This window comes from Molothrus aeneus, chromosome 10 (assembly GCF_037042795.1).
Source record: "Molothrus aeneus isolate 106 chromosome 10, BPBGC_Maene_1.0, whole genome shotgun sequence".
Classification (NCBI taxonomy): domain Eukaryota; kingdom Metazoa; phylum Chordata; class Aves; order Passeriformes; family Icteridae; genus Molothrus; species Molothrus aeneus.
The window spans coordinates 8,483,886-8,503,164 of NC_089655.1; the positions used below are offsets into that span (position 1 = coordinate 8,483,886).

The 19,279-nt window shown below is 47.6% G+C and overlaps 1 protein-coding gene across 1 annotated transcript in view; it reads left to right on the forward strand.

The window, feature by feature from the left end:
- SGPP2 (sphingosine-1-phosphate phosphatase 2) overlaps positions 1 to 17,547 on the forward strand; it is a 35,044-nt gene extending 17,497 nt beyond the window's left edge. The window contains exons 3-5 of the mRNA XM_066556612.1: positions 6,395 to 6,574; positions 8,720 to 8,809; positions 14,069 to 17,547. Coding sequence (XP_066412709.1) covers positions 6,395 to 6,574; positions 8,720 to 8,809; positions 14,069 to 14,611 — 813 coding nt within the window. The 3' untranslated portion in view covers positions 14,612 to 17,547. The remainder of the gene's footprint in view (positions 1 to 6,394; positions 6,575 to 8,719; positions 8,810 to 14,068) is intronic.
- Positions 17,548 to 19,279: the final 1,732 nt, after the last annotated feature.

The following is a 19,279-nucleotide window of genomic DNA, read 5'->3' on the forward strand; positions in this document are numbered from 1 at the left end:
TAAATTTACTGCACATCTCAGCTCAAGAGGTGAAAGCTCACTTTATTTCTGTTTGTTTGTTTTTTACTTTTTGTACTGCTTCAAGTTTGAAATCTTTATTTTGGTGTGGAATTTCAAGGGCAGAGACCTGGAAAAAATACTTACTGTTTCAGTTTGCTATTCAGCATGCCTGGAAATCTCCTTTTCTGTGTTTTTTCCTCAGGCCACACCTCTTCATAGCCTATAAAACTTTAATTTATGCAATGTAAATATGAGTTGGCCAGCAAGGACTTTGTTGGGGCAGGTGTGGGAGCCTTTGGCATGTGACAGTGATAAGTGCTGACTCAGGGGTAGGTGGCACCTCTGAAGGGAGGCAGAGTTTGGGTGTCTGGTGATGCCAAGCTGTGTGTGCCCCTTGGGGCTCCCTGAGCAGCACTGGGTGGGGACATCTGCAGCAATCTGAGAAGGCCCTGGACCTGAGTCCATAGGAGTTTAGCTTTCCATCTTGCTTTTCAGAGGAACAGTTTTCTAAAGCTGAAAGTGTCAGCATTTAGTTACTCAGCAATGATCAGCCCCGAACTCCCTCTCAGGGTAAGCAGGAGTTTCCTAACCAGCAGGAGCTCACCTGCAATTGTGATGCCACTGATATTGCTGTGCAGTGATTGAAAACACCCTTGGAAGCAAACTTTGGGTTTAACAATTCTTATGTTTGTTAGTTTTAGTGCCTTTGCAACACTTGACTGAAACAAGCCTGGAGCTGCTGACAAACACAGTCACTTGAAAGCCAAGCTCCAAATATTGCACTGCACAAGAACATGTAAAATTGTATTCAGGCACATGAGTAACTACATGTCAGCATACAAAAATAAATGGTGTGTGCAAGTTGATAAAGTGTTGATTGAAAGGGAATTTTGCAAGAGCTGGCAGCTGTACTCCACCCTTGAAGAAAAAGTGCCAATAAGGCTTTCATAACTGAGACAAGCTCTGAATCATTTAAGGTGAAGTTTCAACTGGAAACCTTTTGTATTTCAATAGAACTTCTAGGTGTAACAATTTACAGTTTTAGATGTTAGATGACAAACCAGATCAATGTGACAGTACTTTTCCCTGCTGCCAGCCTTCTCTAAGCCCATTATGAGATAGTCAACTACCTTATAGATTTTGTCTAAAGGTTTCTTTTAAAGACAGAGTGAATATGTTAAGTGTTGGCTGGTTGTGCTTCTGGAGGCTTGAGGTTCTACTGATCTGGTTCTGGTTTTGTGTTTCTGAAGCCTGAATTGAGACAAAGTCCTCTTTCCTTTTATATATATAGATATATACAACTTTTTTGGAAGCTGCCCATGCTGTGTCTTCCCTGTCCCCCTGCCTCCTGCTGCCCTGTGCTGTGAATGCTGTGCTCCTTGGGGGGCTGGAGACCTGCCTGTTGGATTTGCTATTCCCATGGTGGCTGGGACAGCCCAAGGGTTTGAGCATCCCACCAGCTGAATATGACCTTGAGTGTCCCATGGACCCTGGCCAAACCCTTGGAAACGTGCAAAGCTCCTGTGCAGCCAGCGCAAGGTTGATGTATTTTCTGGGAAGCAATACCCACACTGGAAATGGCAGGTGCTGGAGCTCTAGGAGAGCCAGCTGCCCTCTCCCAAGGTGTGTGGGGCTCTAGGAGAGCCAGCTGCCCTCTCCCAAGGTGTGTGGGGCTCTAGGAGAGCCAGCTGCCCTCTCTCAAGGTGTGTGGGGCTCTAGGAGAGCCAGCTGCCCTCTCCCAAGGTGTGTGGGGCTCTAGAACAGCCAGCTGCCCTCTTCCAAGGTGTGTGGAGCTCTAGGAGAGGCAGCTGCCCTCTCCCAAGGTGTGTGGAGCTCTAGGAGAGCCAGCTGCCCTCTCCCAAGGTGTGTGGGGCTCTAGGAGAGCCAGCTGCCCTCTCCCAAGGTGTGTGGGGCTCTAGGAGAGCCAGCTGCCCTCTCCCAAGGTGTGTGGGGCTCTAGGAGAGCCAGCTGCCCTCTCCCAAGGTGTGTGGGGCTCTAGGAGGGTCCCAGCCCTGCTGCTGGGGTTGGCCCATGGGGAGCAGCCAAGGAGGGGCTGGGGAGCAGGACACAATCTGAGGGGGGGCTTAGGGCCCCAGGCTGGTGCTGTCTGGGGCTCCTCTGCCCTGCAGGGCTTCTTGCACCTGGGCTGCTGCCAAGGCAAGGGGCCAGCAGTGCTGCTCAGTGACTTCCATGGTGTGCTTTCCTGGGGCCAAGCCTTAGCTCTTGGCATTGACTGGGGTAGGAGGAGTACCTCCACAAGGACAAGCTTTTCCTTGCCCTGCTCCTCTTCCTCTCTGAACCAAGTGATGCTTGAGGGACACAGTCACAGCTAGAATCTGCTACAGTGTTTATCTGGTCATGGGACAGTGCAGGCTGGGTGCTTGGCTTAATTTCTGTATGAGAAATCAAAGTCACGCCTGCCTCAGCAACCACATACAGTCTTTACTGCTGCTTGACTAATCTGCAAATGTTTATTAATAGTGCATCCTTCTTTTCTTTCTTCAATATGCTTGGTCACTCCTATCAGTGCACAGTGCTTGTGAAAGAACCCCTAAGTAACATCATTTTCAAGCTGTAAATTTCCTTTCTGGGAAGATGACATATACCACTGCAGATCAGGGTTTCTAGAGCCAGGTTATAGAGTTTCTATTTTGGAGCTAAACCAGCAGATTCAAAGTCAGGCTGCCATACTGTGAGTCTCAGAAACTGCCAATGCTATTTGACCATGTGTCTTCTCTAGAATTTTGTCTTGTCCTTTTAACAGATCAATAATGAAGATAAGGACAGCTGCAAAATCAGAAGCTGAAAACAAATATTATCTGCTTCCCTTCTGTTTAGCTTAAATATTACAGAATTTAAAAAAGAATTGCTCCTCCTGACCTTCATATGCCAGTGGGAGGCTCAGGTGTGTCCATCCTGTGCAGGGGTTGTAGCAGGGCAGGGATGAAGGAGGATGTCACACACAGCCCACCTGCAGCACTGAGCATGTTTCCTCAATCCTGCCAGGCTCAGGGTCTGGGCAGCTGCCATAGGAACTTTCCAGAGGGGAAATTGCACTCTGTGGCACTGCTGCCACACCTCTGCACAGGGCTTAGTTGTGTCTGTCTGCACTGTGGTGTAAATCTGCTTCCAGAGCTCTTGCTTCCTGTCATGGGAGTGATGCATGTGAGGAGTGAGGGGAAACCATTGCAAATGCCAGACAACACCTGCAGGTGAGAAAAAACCTCCTCTTAGATGGTTGACTTACACACCAGAGGCATGGGAATGTCAGGGAAACAGGTCATTTGATGGCACTCAGATGCTCAGAAGGAGGGGAGCAGCCCCTCACCCCAGAGGGATCTCCTGCAGATGTTGGAACAAATGAATACCTGTTCACACCTGTGTGGATGCTAATGCCTCGAATTTGGTTTTGTAGCCGTTCACTAAAGCAAAATCTGTTAAAATACAAAGAGAGGTTTGTCTTGTTTATCCTGATGCAAAGGCTCAGGTGAAGAAGTATTTTTGGAGATAGACCATATATATGACTCAGAGCAAATTAAGAGGAAGCTCTCAGAAAAAACTACAGAGGCTGTCTTGCTGCTATAGCAACTGCCAATTGCCTTTGTGTAGTAAAATGTAATGCTGTTCACCCAAAGTGGCAATAAAGCCTTGCCTTTCCTTCACCTGGCTTACTGTAAAGGACTGCTATTGCCCTTAGCACAGGCCAGCCCATCTGTAGTGGTAGGCAGCAGAGTTTGAGCAAGGTCTTGGGTTTAAGTTGCTTACAGTTTTGGGATTTTTTTTTTTTTTGGTTGTTTGCTTGTTTTTATTGCTGCTTAAATTTGTTGATTTGTTGCAAGGATTTAACCCGGTAGAGTTCAGAGTCATTTTCACTGCATTTGGAAAACATGGATGTGCATGAGAGAAGGGTGCCACTCCTGCATGGGGCTGTCCCCAGGGAGGGCACCCACTGCTCGGGGCAGGCAGCTCTGCCAGGAGCTCTGTTTGCTTTGCTGTGCTGTGAGCAAAGAGCCTGGGCAGAGCTGTGCTCCCCCAGCCCCTGCAGCCTGGGCAGTGCTGTGCTCCCCCAGCCCCTGCAGCCTGGGCAGAGCCTGGGCAGTGCTGTGCTCCCCCAGCCCCTGCAGCCTGGGCAGTGCTGTGCTCCCCCAGCCCCTGCAGCCATGGGGTGCAGGTGACACAGCCCCACCTGTGCAGGGTGGCCTTAAGCAATGTGCACCTGTTGTTCACTCTCTTGGGCAGCCTGCCAGTTCAGCTGCTGGGGGGTGTTTTATCCCACCTACAAGTGCCATAATTCACATTAATGTGTGTAAAGTCACGTGCACAGTACCCGAATAAGCTAAAGGCAAAGGTCTGGTGCTTCAGAGATCAGTGCTTAGTCTGGGCATATTCTGGAGTCCCCTGCATGTTTTATGAAAGTTGTCTCACCTCTCCTTACCGCCTGTACAATTTGTTTCTAAAAAGTAGAAGGGTCAGAATTTAATCTGGGATGCCAGGAAGGGGAGGGTGTTGTGAGGATGCCTGGTATTTTCACTTACCCATCCCACCTCCAGCATTCAGTCTGTTTTTCACCATCACAGGAGTCCTAGCATAGCCTTCATTTTTGAGATGACTCATTTCCTTTTCTGCAATGCTCTTATGTTCTAGTGCTAATAATACTTCCACAAGTGGAAGTCATTATTATAGAGGACTGCTGATAAACTGGCTCATCCTACCTTGCCTCTCAGATGGTATCACAAATGGCAGCCTCAATGTTTTATGTTCTGCCCGAGAGAGCAATTTTTCTTTCAACCTTGGAATTTAATTAACTTCCAAACATGTGCCTGCATCCATTTGGAAACTGAAGGCATTAACTAAATAAACCCACACAGAAGGTTTTTAAAAGATGTTTGTTCCTTGAGTCTTTGTTTACTGTGGACAGTGTGGGGCAGGGTATTCACTGCCTTCCCTGAGCTGTGTGTGCCCATAGGAGCAGCCAGGTGTGTCCACCTGCTGCTGATAATGAGGCAGTAATGTGATTCACACGATGAGGGATAAAGGATGCAAAGGCACCAGCAGTCACTTTTCCAGGCCCTGGTGCTGGCTCTAAGTCTAGCACTCTCTGGCATGTGCTGTGCTGTAGAGAGAAGGATGAAGGCATGACTGGCTTTTTCCTGGTTCTGACTTGTGAATCCCGAATCCTGCCATCTTTCTTTTCATGTGAAACCATTTTTTAAATGGCTGATTGGGAGAGAGAGGGATGGAGTGTGCCTGGTGACAAATGTGGCAGTGGGTGATTGTGTTGCTGTTCCAGCATATGGCCAACACCAGTAGCAAGGGAAGGATGTTATTTTAAGCCCCCTCCTTTGCTGGTGGAAGCATGAGAAGCAGAAGAGTGAGCTGTCTCACACAGCAACTGAGCTTTCATGGCAGACATCAGTTAGCCTGATTTTTGTACTAAGAAAAAAAAAAAAGAAAAAAGGTTTGCTTGGCTTTGTTTTAAAAAGCCTCCTCTGCCTATGTGTGGCTACATTTTGTAAAGGGAGGAGGGCTACAACAGAAAGCAAATACATCCTACAGGGACAGCCTGGTTAACTTTTCTCAGATGTCCTCACTGTGGATGCTGAGAGCCTACTGCCTTTGGGAAGAGGGTGCTAAGGAGCCAGGATGCCCATGGCTGGATGGGCAGCAGCTCTCAGGGATACTGGACAGCACTGCCCCTTACCTCTGCTTTCCTTGTTGATGTGAGAATGTGACATTTCCTCTAAAAGTACTGTGTTGCTGTGCTCCAGAGTGAATTAATGCAGCCCTTGCTTAAACCTCTGGTGTCCCAAGCAGGGAATAGAAGCCTTTTACTGGGGAGATAGGCAGGAGAACTGGTAGCTCATGTTGCCTGTCCAGTTTTCCCTCTGCTGCCTCTGCGAGGATGCTGAGGCTGTCATTTAATAACCACAGGGGTGCTGTGCAGAGCTCCTGCAGCTCTGGGTGAGTGGGAGCTGCAGGGAATGGGGGAGCTGCTGCTGGACACAGCTGTGATTTGAAGATGAGGTGGAAAAATTTCTCTTGTGGCTGCTTTCTTTGCAGGAGAGGGGTTGTAAGGGATAGGGAGGAAACATAAACTTCTCTGGCATGGGGTGGGAGCCAGCTGTCTGTCTCACACTGTCCTGTACTGCTGAATCTCATCAGCCAACCCTCCTTCTGGTCCCACTTCTGCTCAGGTTACCACAGAGTGCAGCAAAACCACCACTTCCTTCGCTGGCTGAGCTAATGGAAACCCCTTTAATAATTCAGGGGATAAATTCTCCGCTTGGAGGGCTGGATTCTGCAGGAAAAAGCGCAGAAATACAGGTGGTTCTTGGGTGGGCTGCATGGGGATTGCCTGTGCTGACTGACAGCCTGTGGCCTTTCCTGTCCCCAGATAGTGATGTACATAGGCCAGGTCTCCAAGGACATCCTGAAGTGGCCTCGGCCCCTGTCACCACCTGTTGTGAAGCTGGAGATGAGGACGAATGCAGAGTATGGGATGCCATCCACCCACGCCATGGCAGCTACAGCCATCTCCTTCTCCTTTTTCATTGCAACCATGAACCAGTACAAGGTAGGGGTACAAAAAGAAAACAGAAGGAGAAAAAGAAAATATATTAAAACAAGAAAAGCCTGTGTCTTCTTCCAGCAAGCCATATAAAGCCTGCAAATCCAAAGATGTTGCTACTTCCAGAGGAGTTCTTTATTTATTTTTACACGTGTGTATTCTTCCCTGTGCTTACCTGTAGCTGGTTAATAATAGACACAAAAAGAAATTTAGTGGAAATGTCCTTTTTTATGCATGGATTCCTCTCAGAGCTGCTGGCAGGCTGCACTGCCCTGCTGTAGTTTGTTGGGGTCACTGTGTTTTTGCATGTGGGGTGACCATGCAGGGAAGGTGCTGGGAGCCAGCACTTTGTGCTCACCCCATGCCCACCAAGTCAGTGCTGCACACTGGGACATGCTGGCTCCCAGGGAAACCAAAGGAGCTCTGTGTCACATGGTTTCTGTATGAAAGGAAAAGCATTCCTGGAAATCCCCTGGCTCCAGCCTGTGTTAGACTAACAGCGCACAACATGATTGGGAAGCCTGCTTGTCAGAGGAGTAACAGCAACTTCACTGCACTGTAGGAGCTGCAGACTGCTTCGGGAAGTCTCATCATTTTTCCTCATCATCTTCCTAAAATGTTTATTTCCTGGAAACTCATTTCTCCATGCTAATTATTTTCATTCCATTTAATGAATCCAAGCCTGTGTTTCCTGTACTATAGCAATAATAACTTCCTGGCTGCATTGTATTTAAGAATGTTTCTCAGCCTTCTCAAGGGATAAACCCATGTGTGGTAACTGGTCAGGGCAGCTTGACAGTGACATGGGGACAAGGAGCCATAAGAGGGAATATTTGTCATATAATAATACTGTCATATATTTGGAAGCCAGCTCCATCCCAAGTGTCAGGGCTGCCAAGATGACCTGGTCAGCATCACCTTCTCCTCAATCCACAAGTGACCAGAGGGACATGCAGCTCTTCACAGGCTGTCTTGTGCTTCTTGGAAACTGCCATAAAACTATAAAGCTGCTGTCAAATAATTAAATGGTTTAATTGCCTCTATTAAGATGGAAAAATCTCCCAGTACATTATGCTGCTATCTTCTCAAGATGCCCTAATCATCAATTACTGATCTGGACTAGCTCGAAGGCTGCCTGCTGAGGGAGGAGTCAAGTGGGTGCAAATGTTCCAAAGGCTTAGAGAAATGAGGAAAGTTTGTGTTTTATGAACTGGGAGTGACATCTTCAGCTGGGTCTGAGCTCTTCATTCAGCAGGCTGGAATATGCCAGGGGAAAGGGTCAGAAGAGAGCTGTTATGCTTAGAATTTCCACAGAGGCATTTTTGTGCTGACCTGTGGCCACCCTGGTCAGTCATGAGCCTCAGGCAGAAGATAGAGACCTTGTGTCAAATTCGATGAATTAATTGCCTTAATTTATATTTTGAGTTGATTTACTCTTTACAGAAAAATCTCCCTTATGGACTGAAAGGAGCCAGCAGCCCACTCAGTTTCATGGTTTGAATGATTGGATTAAGGGCTAATATGTTAAGCTTATTCTTTACCAAATGTGACTTTTAAAAATTTTTAATGTTGATTTATTTAAATGGTTCTTTCTATGTTTTTAGACTACTCAGAGAGGGTATTAGGCAAAACCAGCTTCATAAGAAGATGATTAAACCTTTAAGTGTCACGGGGAAGAGTGGTCCTGACTGCTTTAATAGCTGGATTGTGGTTTCAGCCCAGACATTGATTCTCCCCACTCAGCCCACTGCTCGAGGACTATTGATCACACTTCTGGTCACACTCTGCAGCTGTCACAGTCCCCTTGGCTGGGCTCAGACTGCAGTGCTACCTCAGCCATGCCTTGTACAACATGCCTTTTTCCTTAAGCTCTTTAACACTAACATGGGTTTTGCAGATAGATATTGTAGAGAACAATTCTGCAAATACCATTTATTACCCAGATGTCTCCACAGAGAGAGACCAGACCTTGCAGAGGATGAAATGACCTTCCAGCAGGGTTGAGTGTTGGTTGAGGGGACCTTGTCTCAGGTCACATTCATCTCCTGGGGAAAGCACAGCTCAGGAGCCCCTTCCCAGCACAAGATGCTTGTGTCAGCCCAGCTGCTTGGTTTAATGATGTATTTAATTATTTTTGTCCCCTTTTCACAGTATCCATTCGAGCTCGGCCTCGCAGCAGCGTTCATGTTCTCGACGTTGGTGTGTCTGAGCAGGCTCTACACAGGGATGCACACAGTCCTGGTAAGGATGTGCCTCCAGCTCTGCTCCCCTGCAGCTCCCCAGGCTGGTGGCCATGCCAGCACAGGGACAGACGAGTTGTGCCGCTGGGTTTGGGGCTGTGCACTGAGGGGAGCTGCGGGGAATCCCTCGGGCTATCGCAATTGGAGTCCTCACGAGCTGATTACAGCGCGCGGAGGCCGCAGCGCCCGGGCCTGGGCCGAGCCGGGTGAGCCCAGCCCGGCACCTCAATGGAGCTCTCCATTTCTAAAGTTTAATTGCGAGGAATGCGCTTGGGCAACCGAGCTGCTCCTTAGCAAAGGCCTTTGTGCAATAGTATCGCTGTTTTCAGCCAGCAGTGGCCGGGGCTGGCTCAGCCTGGGAGTGCCGCAGGGATTGCAGCCCGGTGAGTCACGGGCTCAAGCGTGGCCAGCGACCTGCCCTGAGGGCCGGCCCGCAGCAGGGCTCCTCCTCAAAAATGACAGGTTTCTTCTTTTCAGCTGGAAGGAAATGCTTCCCAAGGGATTGAGATGCACAAATAGTTTGGCTGAAAATAATTATAAAATAGCTGTGATTTTATATGACAGACTTGCTGGGCATAGTTGCTTAGAGACATCAGTGCTGCTTTAGGAGGAGCTGATTTCAGTGTGCCTGTGATAGCTGGTTCATTCCTGACAAGATGAAACTTTATTGATCTGTTCTATACAGTGGACAGAGGGGCAGTCCAGCTTCCCAAATATGGATAAAAACTTCGGACTATTTCCTCACAGGAGTTTGATATGTTGTGGGTTGCATATGCATAAATAATTGAATCTTTTTTACTAAGTAATAATTATGTGTTTGTAATGCGACTCGATGGCTGTAAGAAAGGGAGCCCTCATGAGATTAAGGTTAGCTATAAAATATAGCTTGACCTTCCCTTTCAGGCTCAGTGGATCAAAACAATATCTTACATGGAGGCTGCAGACACCCTTTCTGGGCTACTGACCTTAAGTCAATCAGTAAAAATTCTTTGCATACTTCTCTTGCTGGCCCATCATAATGAAAGACCCCTCTAAATTTAGATGGATTTTAGGGAAAAGAAGAAAAAGTCCTTTGTGTTTTTGACATGATGGAAAAGGGCTGTAAAATAAAATTTAAAAAAAAGCTTCTTAGCTGAAGTATGAGCAATGCTGCCTTCCAAAAGGGCAAATGTCCTTGGCTGGGGTCTTCATCCTGTGTGTGCCATGGTGGGGATGGAGGTGGGAAAGGCCCAGTGATCACATACAGCCCCTCTCTGCAGCAACTTGTCACCACAGGGACTGGCTCTGCTGTGCCACCTGCAGTGATGGCTCTTTGGGGAAAAAGCGTAGTTCAGAGCTGTTTGTGTCCCTTGGTGGGACAGCTCCTGCCCACCAGGAGGCTGAGGCACAGCAGTGCCAAGACATCAGCTGAAAGAGCCTCTGGGTTTTTAACTGAGGCCTTAACAGAAAGGATGGAATAATGTATTAAGTGGCCATAGCATTTTAGTAAAGCAAATATCCATGGACTTGGTGTAACTGAATTTTTCTTGTTGGAGGAACCAGAGGAGGAGTGACAAGGGCAGTTGCATTGTTTTTCTCCAGTGCATAATCTCATCTTCTGTAGTCTCAGCTCAACAAATCTGTTTGTATTCTAGCACTGCTGGCCTTACTTTTGAATGAGGAGTGTATCAGAAAGCACAGTGATGTCATTAGAAGAGACATTACCATTAAAGACCTCCTGTAGAGGCAGTCAGCTGGTATGGGAGCTATCTGCATCCTTCCAGCTGTGCCAGAATGAATACTATGCCCAGGGAAAAGGGAACAAACACCATGGCCTGGGCTGTTACCAGGACAGCATCACCCAGCCAGAGAATGGGGTGGCAGCAATACACTCATACTGCTGACAAGCAATTTAGTTACAACCATCCATCTCCACCACCTCAACATCAGAGTGTCCATGTGTGTGAAAAGCAGGGGAAATGCAGGGTTCTTTTTTTGTAGGTTTCAAATGATGGAGACTGAGGACCTGCTAAAGAGGGGATCTGGAGCTATCTGGAAAAGGCAAAGTTAAAAAAAATGTAAAAATTTGGACACACTTTGAAATAGTGAATCTGTAAAGTTTTAGAGGTTATTTTTGACAAACAAGAAGCAATTGGAGATGATATGAGCCATTCCCTCCAGAGCCGCAGCTGATGGGAGAACCTCGCTGGCACTGCAACTGCCCTGAGCTACAAGCAACAATGTCCTGTGCAAGGTCACTTTTTATGGTCACAAGGGGGTGGGGGTGTGTGTTCTGAAGCTCCCCCCTTGCCCCTTTGCTGGCCTGTATTTCAGGTTTTTTCATACTACCATTAATCCTGAATTTATCTTAAATATTTTAGAGCTGATAAACACCCAGCATAGTCCCAGTACTTCACCCACTGTGTAGCACAGTCCTTAGGAGTGGAGTTCAGGAGTGTGAGTGGTGTCTCACAGTAAATGAATGTAAGGGGATGCAGGCAGGCAGTGACTGTGCACCAGACAGAACGGGAAAATTGTTCTTTCTGCTCGGATTGGCAATACCAGGGAAGCAGGGCAGATGTTTGGTGCTGTGTGGGAGCAGGGCTGAGCTGCATGCCAGTGGAGGGGCTTCAGGGGAGGCAAATGGAGCCTGGGGATGACTCGTCTGTGCCGAGGCAGCTGGAGCATCCCAGCAGGATGGATGAACCTCCCAGCAACCGGAGGTTTTAAATTCTGCAGGTAGTTCTGCACCTTGAGCAAAATCCGTGCCTGCCCTTATTTAAAAATTCCTTTATAATTGCGGGCTTGGCGAGAGGCTAATCTGTTTACACAGGCAGACGGGCAGGAATGTGCTTCCTGGGCGTGCTAACAGCAGCTCCACCCCCGGGAAAAACTCAGCTCCTGCTCCGGGGGGCACAGCAGGGAGGGTCTGCCAAGTTCTCGCAGAAATCGGAGCCTTCCTTGTCCTTAATTGAACAGGCAAGGGGAGACATCATTAATTCGGCATTGCTAAATGTAGCTGTTGGTCTGGATCTTGCCCACCTCCTCTGGGTGTTCAAAAAATCAAATTTGCCCATGCACACCGGGACTGAAGGGACCACCACAGCTAGCCAGGCGTGTCCTGAGCTCTCCAGCAGCTTCTGGAGAGGAGTTTCCAAAATGAGAAGCTCAGATATTGGTGGATGGGGGGAAAACAGAATAAACCACTGGCCTCCTATATATATATATATGTATACATGTACTACCGTACTGATACATATATATATGTTTATATATATGTATCCATTTACTTACAAATTGTATACATGTACTACTGTACTGATACATATATATATGTTTATATAGATGTATCTATTTACTTACAAATTGTATACATGTACTACTGTACTGATATGTGCATTATAAAACACACAAAATTAACAAATATAATGATGAAATAAGCATTACTTCTTAAAAATGCATGTTTTATTTTACTTATGAGCAGTGCAAAAAGTATGTTCTCCCCCCAGCCCGTGGGTTGCTTTATGCACCCAGTTTGGAGACCATGGGTACAATGCCACTGGTCAGAGCTGATTGTCTGGGTCCTGCTTGAAACTTCCAAGAGCCATGTTACTGTACTGGGGCTGAATGGGAGGATAACAAAATTCACAAAACTTTAATCAGGTTTCTACATAGGGACTGTTTGCAACTGGGTTGGGAACTGCTGGAGCCAGCTGGGTAAATCTGAGCAAAGCTCTTGTGAGGAAATGTTAATGTTTGGTTACACTTCTTTAATTGGAACAGAAAAGCATGTGAACAGCTTTTGAATTTTGCTCCTTGATCACCCATAGAGTGGTAGTGAGGACTTTTTCTTTTAACATGAGCTGGACAAACATCTGTGTGGGAAATTGATGTACAGAGTGGGTGTGGGATTTCTGAACATCAGTGCTGGGACCAGCCCCCAGCTCTTTTGTATTGAGGCAGTTACTTAATGTTGGGCCAAAATAAGCTTTGTATGTAAAAGTATCATCTAAGAATTTACATCAAAACATGAATTACTGTGAAGTAAAGGTATATAATATAATGGTATTTTACATACTAGATATCTGCGATCAAGTTTGTGTATTTCCATGGCTAGCCTCATGTTTTGGATGAGGGAATAAATGGAAATTTGTATTAGGGATATGCAAAATGGCTGTAGGAATTGTTTAAAACCAAATGTGCTGTGAATCTAATGGAAGTTGTAAACAGTTGAAGTTCAGCCCTACAGGAGTAATGCACTTACCAGAATGTCATTAAATATTTCTGTTGTGAAGAAGTTCCCTCATTCCTGCCTAACTCGAAGCGAAGCTCCCATAAATAATTTTTAGACTGTGACCAAGCATGGTAGTAGTCAGCTGTCATGACTCATGAGGAAGATACAATCTTAGAAGAGGACATTTCTGTCTGTGGCTAACTTCAGCTTTTGCACAGCTTTTTGTGGCTGTACTAACACTGCTGCCTGGAAGGGTGGCACAGGGAAACTTGTTTTATTGCTTTTTACCTGGCTGCTCCCATACAGAGAGCTTTTGTTAGGGGCTACCTCCTGTCTCAGCTTTGTGGCTGACAACAGTCAAGTTCTCAAAACACCTTATTTGCCTCTGTTAATAAATTAGGGTTTAATTATATGCTTGCTTCAGGCAGTGTACTGAAAGCCAGATTTCAGAGACTTGGGCAACAAATTTCTCCTTGCTGTATCCCTGCCTGGAGGTGCCTCCCTCCCACTGCTGGCAGAAACCATGGCACACGCACCACGTCCCACAGCTCTGCACTTTCCATCCCTGGAGCTTGTGTTTCTGGGATGGGAGCCTGCCTCTGACAAAGGACAGCATCTCCCCCTTCATGCAAAGCAAGCAAGGGATAATCACACTGATGTGATGAAACGGATTGCAGGGTTACAGGAGGGAGAGGGTTTCTGTGAAGGCAGCTCTCTGCAATGTTGTCCCCGAGACAGAGCTGTGCACGTGCCTTTTCCCAGGTCGTAGGTGGAGAATGCCCTCAAAACATGGGAGCAGGTGAGGAGGAGGATGTGTGTCCACAGACACATGCATATGCATAAGCTGAGGTTGGGTTTGTGGATTGTCATGTTTTGTTTAGCCTGTGCTTCAGGTTTTCCCTGCACGTGGATAATGCCATCGCTGGATTCTGGGTGTTCCTCCACTGCTGGGCCCCACCAATGCAGATACTGGTCTTTTATCATCACCCAAACACCTGGTTTGCCTTCCAGGTCTCACAAAGCCTTTTAAATGTGTTTTCTTTACAGGATGTGATTGGAGGAGCACTGATTTCAGCCATGCTGCTTGTGCTCTTGTATCCTGCGTGGGACACAATAGATCACTTGCTGTTGACCAGCCCCTTCTGCCCATTGTTCTCCATAGTTGTGCCTCTTGTCTTATGTTACAACTACCCCAAATTAGACTATTACAGCCCTACCAGGGGAGACACCACTACGATCTTAGGAGCAGCAGCTGGAGCAACTGTGGGATTTTGGTTAAACAACCAGTACTCTGCTTCAGCCCACACTGGCACAAGTGCTCAGCCTGGGCTTCCTCTGACCAGCAGTACAATGGTGTTTGTGCTGGCCAGGTTCTTCACAGGGATCTTGGTTGTGCTGCTGACCCGCTGGCTCACGAAGAGCGTGGTCCTTGGCGTGCTGGGCTATCGCTACCAGTTCCCCATGGGTGACCTGCAAGCCCGGAGACGCCTGGAGGTTGAGGTGCCCTACAAGTTTGTGACGTACTCCTGCGTTGGCCTCACAGCCACCGTGCTCGTGCCGTTGCTGCACCAGCTGCTGGGGCTGATGTGAGCTCAGCTGCTCCTCACAGAGCTGCCTGCAGCACCCCCGCTGTGGGGACAGGACACTCCAGGCTGCTGACTCGACCAAAAAGTGTTTTTGTGCCTTTCTGCACTGGTGTGGTGGGCTTGGCTCTGGCTGTGTGCCAGGGGCTCACCAAAGCTGCTCTGTCACTCGTCTCTCTCCAGGGAGAGAAAATATAATGAGAGGATCATGGCTCAAGACAAGGGCAGGGAGAGATCACTCAGCAGTTTTACTGTCACAGGCAAAACAGACTCGACTTGGAGAAGTAAGTTTAATTTATTACCAAACTAATCAGAGTAGGATAATAAGAAATAAAACCAAACATTTGCAACCACCTTTCACCTACCCCTCCCTTCTTCCTAGGCTCAGTTTCCTTTCTGTAGTCTCTAGCTCCTCCTACCCACCATCACAGGGGGATGGGAATGGAGGTTACAGTGAGTTCATCACGTGTTGCTGCTGCTGCTCCTTCCTCCTCAGGGGTAGAACCCCTCACACTCCTCCCCTGCTCCAGCATGGGCACCTTCCCACAGAATCCAGCTCTCCAAAAACGTCTCCAATGTGAATTTTTCCATGGGCTGCACTTCATCCAGCATGGGTCCCCTGAGGGATCACAAGTCCTGCCAGGAGCCTGTTTCGCTGGTGGTCTTTAAACCTGTCTTAGGGCATCACCCTGCTTCAGTGTGGGGTCCTCCACTGATTGCAGGTGGATCTCTGCTCCCCATGGACCTCCACGGGCTGCAGTGGCACAGCTGCACCATCATGGGCTTCACCACAGGCTGCAGGGGAGTCTCTGCTCTGGCACCCAGAGCACCTCTTCCTCTTCCTTCTATGATCTTGGTGTCTGCAGAGTTGTTTCTCTCCCATATCTTCACTCCTCTGTCTGCCTGCACTTGTGCAGGTTTTTCCTCCCTTCTTAACTCTGTCGTCCCAGAGGTGCTGCTACTGTTCCTGATGGGCTCAGCCTTGGCCAGCAGTGGATCTGTCTGGAAGCCAGCTGGCATTGGTTCTGCTGGACACAGGGGAAGCTTCTGGCACCTTCTGAGAGAAGTCACCCTTATAGCCACCTCCCCACCACGACCATGCCCTTGCCACACAAACACAAAGCAACTGGCCTAAAAAATCTGACTTATGGGAATTGCTGTGCACAGACAACTTTGGGTTAGAAATCACTGACCCCACTGTGTCCCATAATTAGACACCCTTTGCACAGGCAACTAAATGTGATAAGCACACAGCCAAAATCCCTGCCAGAGCAGTAGCAAAGGCTGTTTTGCTGTGGGGTTGGGGTTGCTGGAGAGCAGGGCTGTGCCTCTGCCTGCCTGGCTGTGGGGCTGCTCCTGAAGCAGTAGAGCAAGCCAAGGCAGGGCTCAGGTTTGGGGCATCAGAGAAAAAGTGGCTGGTGGGATGGGGAGAGATGTGACCAGCAAAATCAAAATGCCATCATTAGGCACAGCTCATAATGTCCTCTGATGGCACTGCCAGACCAGGCTAGTTTTGTGTGGATGGTTTTGCTCATTATTACAATCTAAAATAAAAGAAACCAAACCCAAAACATAAAAGAGAAGGAAAAGCTAGCACAAAATGTTTAATGTGATTTGCAACATATTTCCTTGGATATTAATAAGAAAGCCTCCACTAAAAGATCCTTTGCCTGCAAACAACTGAGCAGAGTTATTAGCACAGCACTGAGGCTTGAGTTCAAACTGTTTAACTCCAATTTAGTTCCCCTGGCTAGGGAAAAGGAAAAAGTCCTTCCTGTCATGCAGGGGTGACAAGTAGAGTCCATAAACTGCGTTGTGGAAGGAGCTGAGCAGTGACTCTGGTGACTACAGCGTGTGACAATTACAAGATGCCATCATTTTCTGCTGCTGCACAGCATCACAGTTGGTCTTCCATGCATCCTGCAACACTTTGTGTGCACTTGTAGAATAGCAGGGAGGTGTGTCCATAGGAAGGGCATCCCTAGAACTCAGGCTGCTTATTTAAAACAATATATTTCAGCTGTTGGACCAATGAGCTGTTGAGAAATACAGCAGTGAACATGGTCTGCTTGGCTAGGGAAATGTACAGTGCTATTGCTGCAGAGCTTCAAGCATGGCCCCTGTGCCTTGCCTGGCAGAATGTACAGTGAGAGCCAGCTTTCTAACCATGCCCACTTGTCTTCCTGGCTGCAAGAAAAATGAACCTGAAGAATGTAAAGGGGGTGCTTTGCCATCCACTGACTGCCTGGATAAACATAATCAATTCCAAAACTGGAATAGCTGGGAGTTGTCTGAGGAGTGTGAGGTGAAAGAGCTGCACCACTCTAAACCCAGGTTGCCATTCTCCAGAAGAAATGCAGGCAGAAATTGTAACCATTTTTAGATTTTCTCAGGTTGTGTGGACTTTACACATTGTGCATGCAATGTGGTTGTGTGCATGCAAACAGCTCCAGTGAGCCTTTCAGCAGGGCACATGGCCACTCACACCTTCCCCTGAGTGAGTGCTGGACATGGGCCACCACAGCCATGGGGTTCCATCCTCAGCCTCTCTCCCTCCCATACACCACAGAAATTCTGCCATAAGGTTTAAAATACCTTTAAGCACCTTGTGTTAAGACAGCTGCATGACACACAGGTGCAGTGCACAACTGGAGCCCTGCAGAGGAGCCACATCACAAAACTGGGAAGAAACTTGGCAGCAAGATGAGCATTTAAGCTGGGGATTGGAATTACTCTCAAGAAAGGCACAGTTTGACAGGGACATTCATGCAGCTTTATGTGTAAAATTTCTGTTCTGATTCACAGCTATTTTATGCTATGAAGATTTTATAAATTATATATAAATGCTGCACAGGTATTTTTATAGTATTCACCTGCATGTGATTAATGCAATAAATGCAAACTCTATTTGGTTCAAATTTTAAAATAAACCTATTTTGCAGAGTTTGTTGTCTGTTTGTTTTACACCCTCTATTGATACTTGTAAATGACTGATGTAAAGGCAATGAGTCCCAGCTAAAAGAGCTTCCCAAGTGCAAGCACCCACTTCTCTTCCCAAGCTGTCCTGCTTCTCTCCTGCTCAGTCTAGCTCCATGCTTTGGCAGCTCCAGAAGGATCCTGCTTTTTAAAAAGCATTTTAAAAAGAGATTACTGCTCTACCAATTACTGGTCTATTTGTTACAACATTTACAGATGTAAATGAGCGAGTTGCATGTAATTAGTGCTGGGGGACTTTTGGGCACTGGAATCTCCTTCACCTTCAATATCTGCTTCTAATAGACTGAACAGTTAACTGGAAGGCAATTTAATCTGTGCAATGACAGCATGACAGCCCATGAACTGCAGAATATTTTGCATTAGTTGAGGAGCCTAACAAGGTTTTGTGGTCAAAAAGTGTTTTTGAAACCAGATAGTGCCTCATCCTCCTCTCAGCATCACATCCTGCCTGGAAGTGGTGTCACTGCAAGTGCCCACAGCTGATCAGGATAAGCCCAGTTGCTGCAGCATGCCTGGGCCAGCTGGGGTAGGCAGGGCTTTCAGCTGGGCTCTGTGCTGGGGCTGTGCTCCTGGGATGCTCCTGGGATCATAGCCACTCCTGCAGGGCCAGGCTAGGAGAGGCAGGGTGAGACACATCACCCTTTCTGTATTTCATTAACCTGAAGCACCAGCTCCTCACTGCAAATTTGTGTCTTTGCTGTCTTTGGAAATGTTTTTCATCCCTGCAGTGCAGATGCCTCTGTGTTTCCAGGGTGGTGGGAGAGAATGAGGTTTTGTGGTGGGTTTGCTGGCCATGTTCTTTACTTTGTAAGACAAAGGCACCAGCTGAATCCTCTCCAGTAAAACACAAGTGTGCTTTGGAGTAAAACACTGCTTTTGATGTGAATGGAGTGGGAGGTGACTTCCAGAGTATCAGCCTGGGCTGCTGTATTCTCACTACTGTCTGTGCTGTCTGCTCTGCTCCAGTGCTGCAGCTCTCCCTCCTGTGCCTGCCTACAGCTGGAGAGGTGATGCAAGGCAATCTCATCTGCCTTTGTTATGTCTCAAGAGGGATGTAGCAGGCACCTCACCCATAGCTTAGCCCTCTCTGTCCTGCCTGGAGGCTGCCTTCTCCTCTTACTTACCAGCTTACTTTGCAAATGGCTTTCTGGGCATGTGGTGCTGACCCAGGCTTCCCCCTCTCTGGGGCATCTCTGTGTGCTGGTGCCCCAGTGCAGAACCAGCTACTCTGTCAGAAGTCTAATGGATATTGCACCTTTTGGCAGGGATTAAGAGCCAAAGCAGCAAGCACTGAGTTTCCCTGCTTTAATTTTCCAGCAGTAACTTTGTCATGACCCCAGTCTACTAATCCATCCAAGTTCCTATGAAAAATCACAAGCAAGCTCATGACTTGCCTTTCTGGATGTAGTTGATGTAATTCAGGGAACAGAAGAAAACAGTCTCAGTTTCACTTTTGACCCTTTTCAACTGTGCTACAAGGAGAAGTTAGAAAACACAGGTACCTCTCTGAACAGGGTGGAAGTGTGGCTGGGATCTTGCACATTTGCTGAGCCATGAGTAAAGCAAGGTCCTCACTTGCCTCCTGCTCCTGTCAGAGCTTCCCTGCTGTCTCACTGACTTCCCACCTGCCCAATGTTCCATGGCCGCCCCCCTGTCACCCCGCTGCCACCCCGCCCTG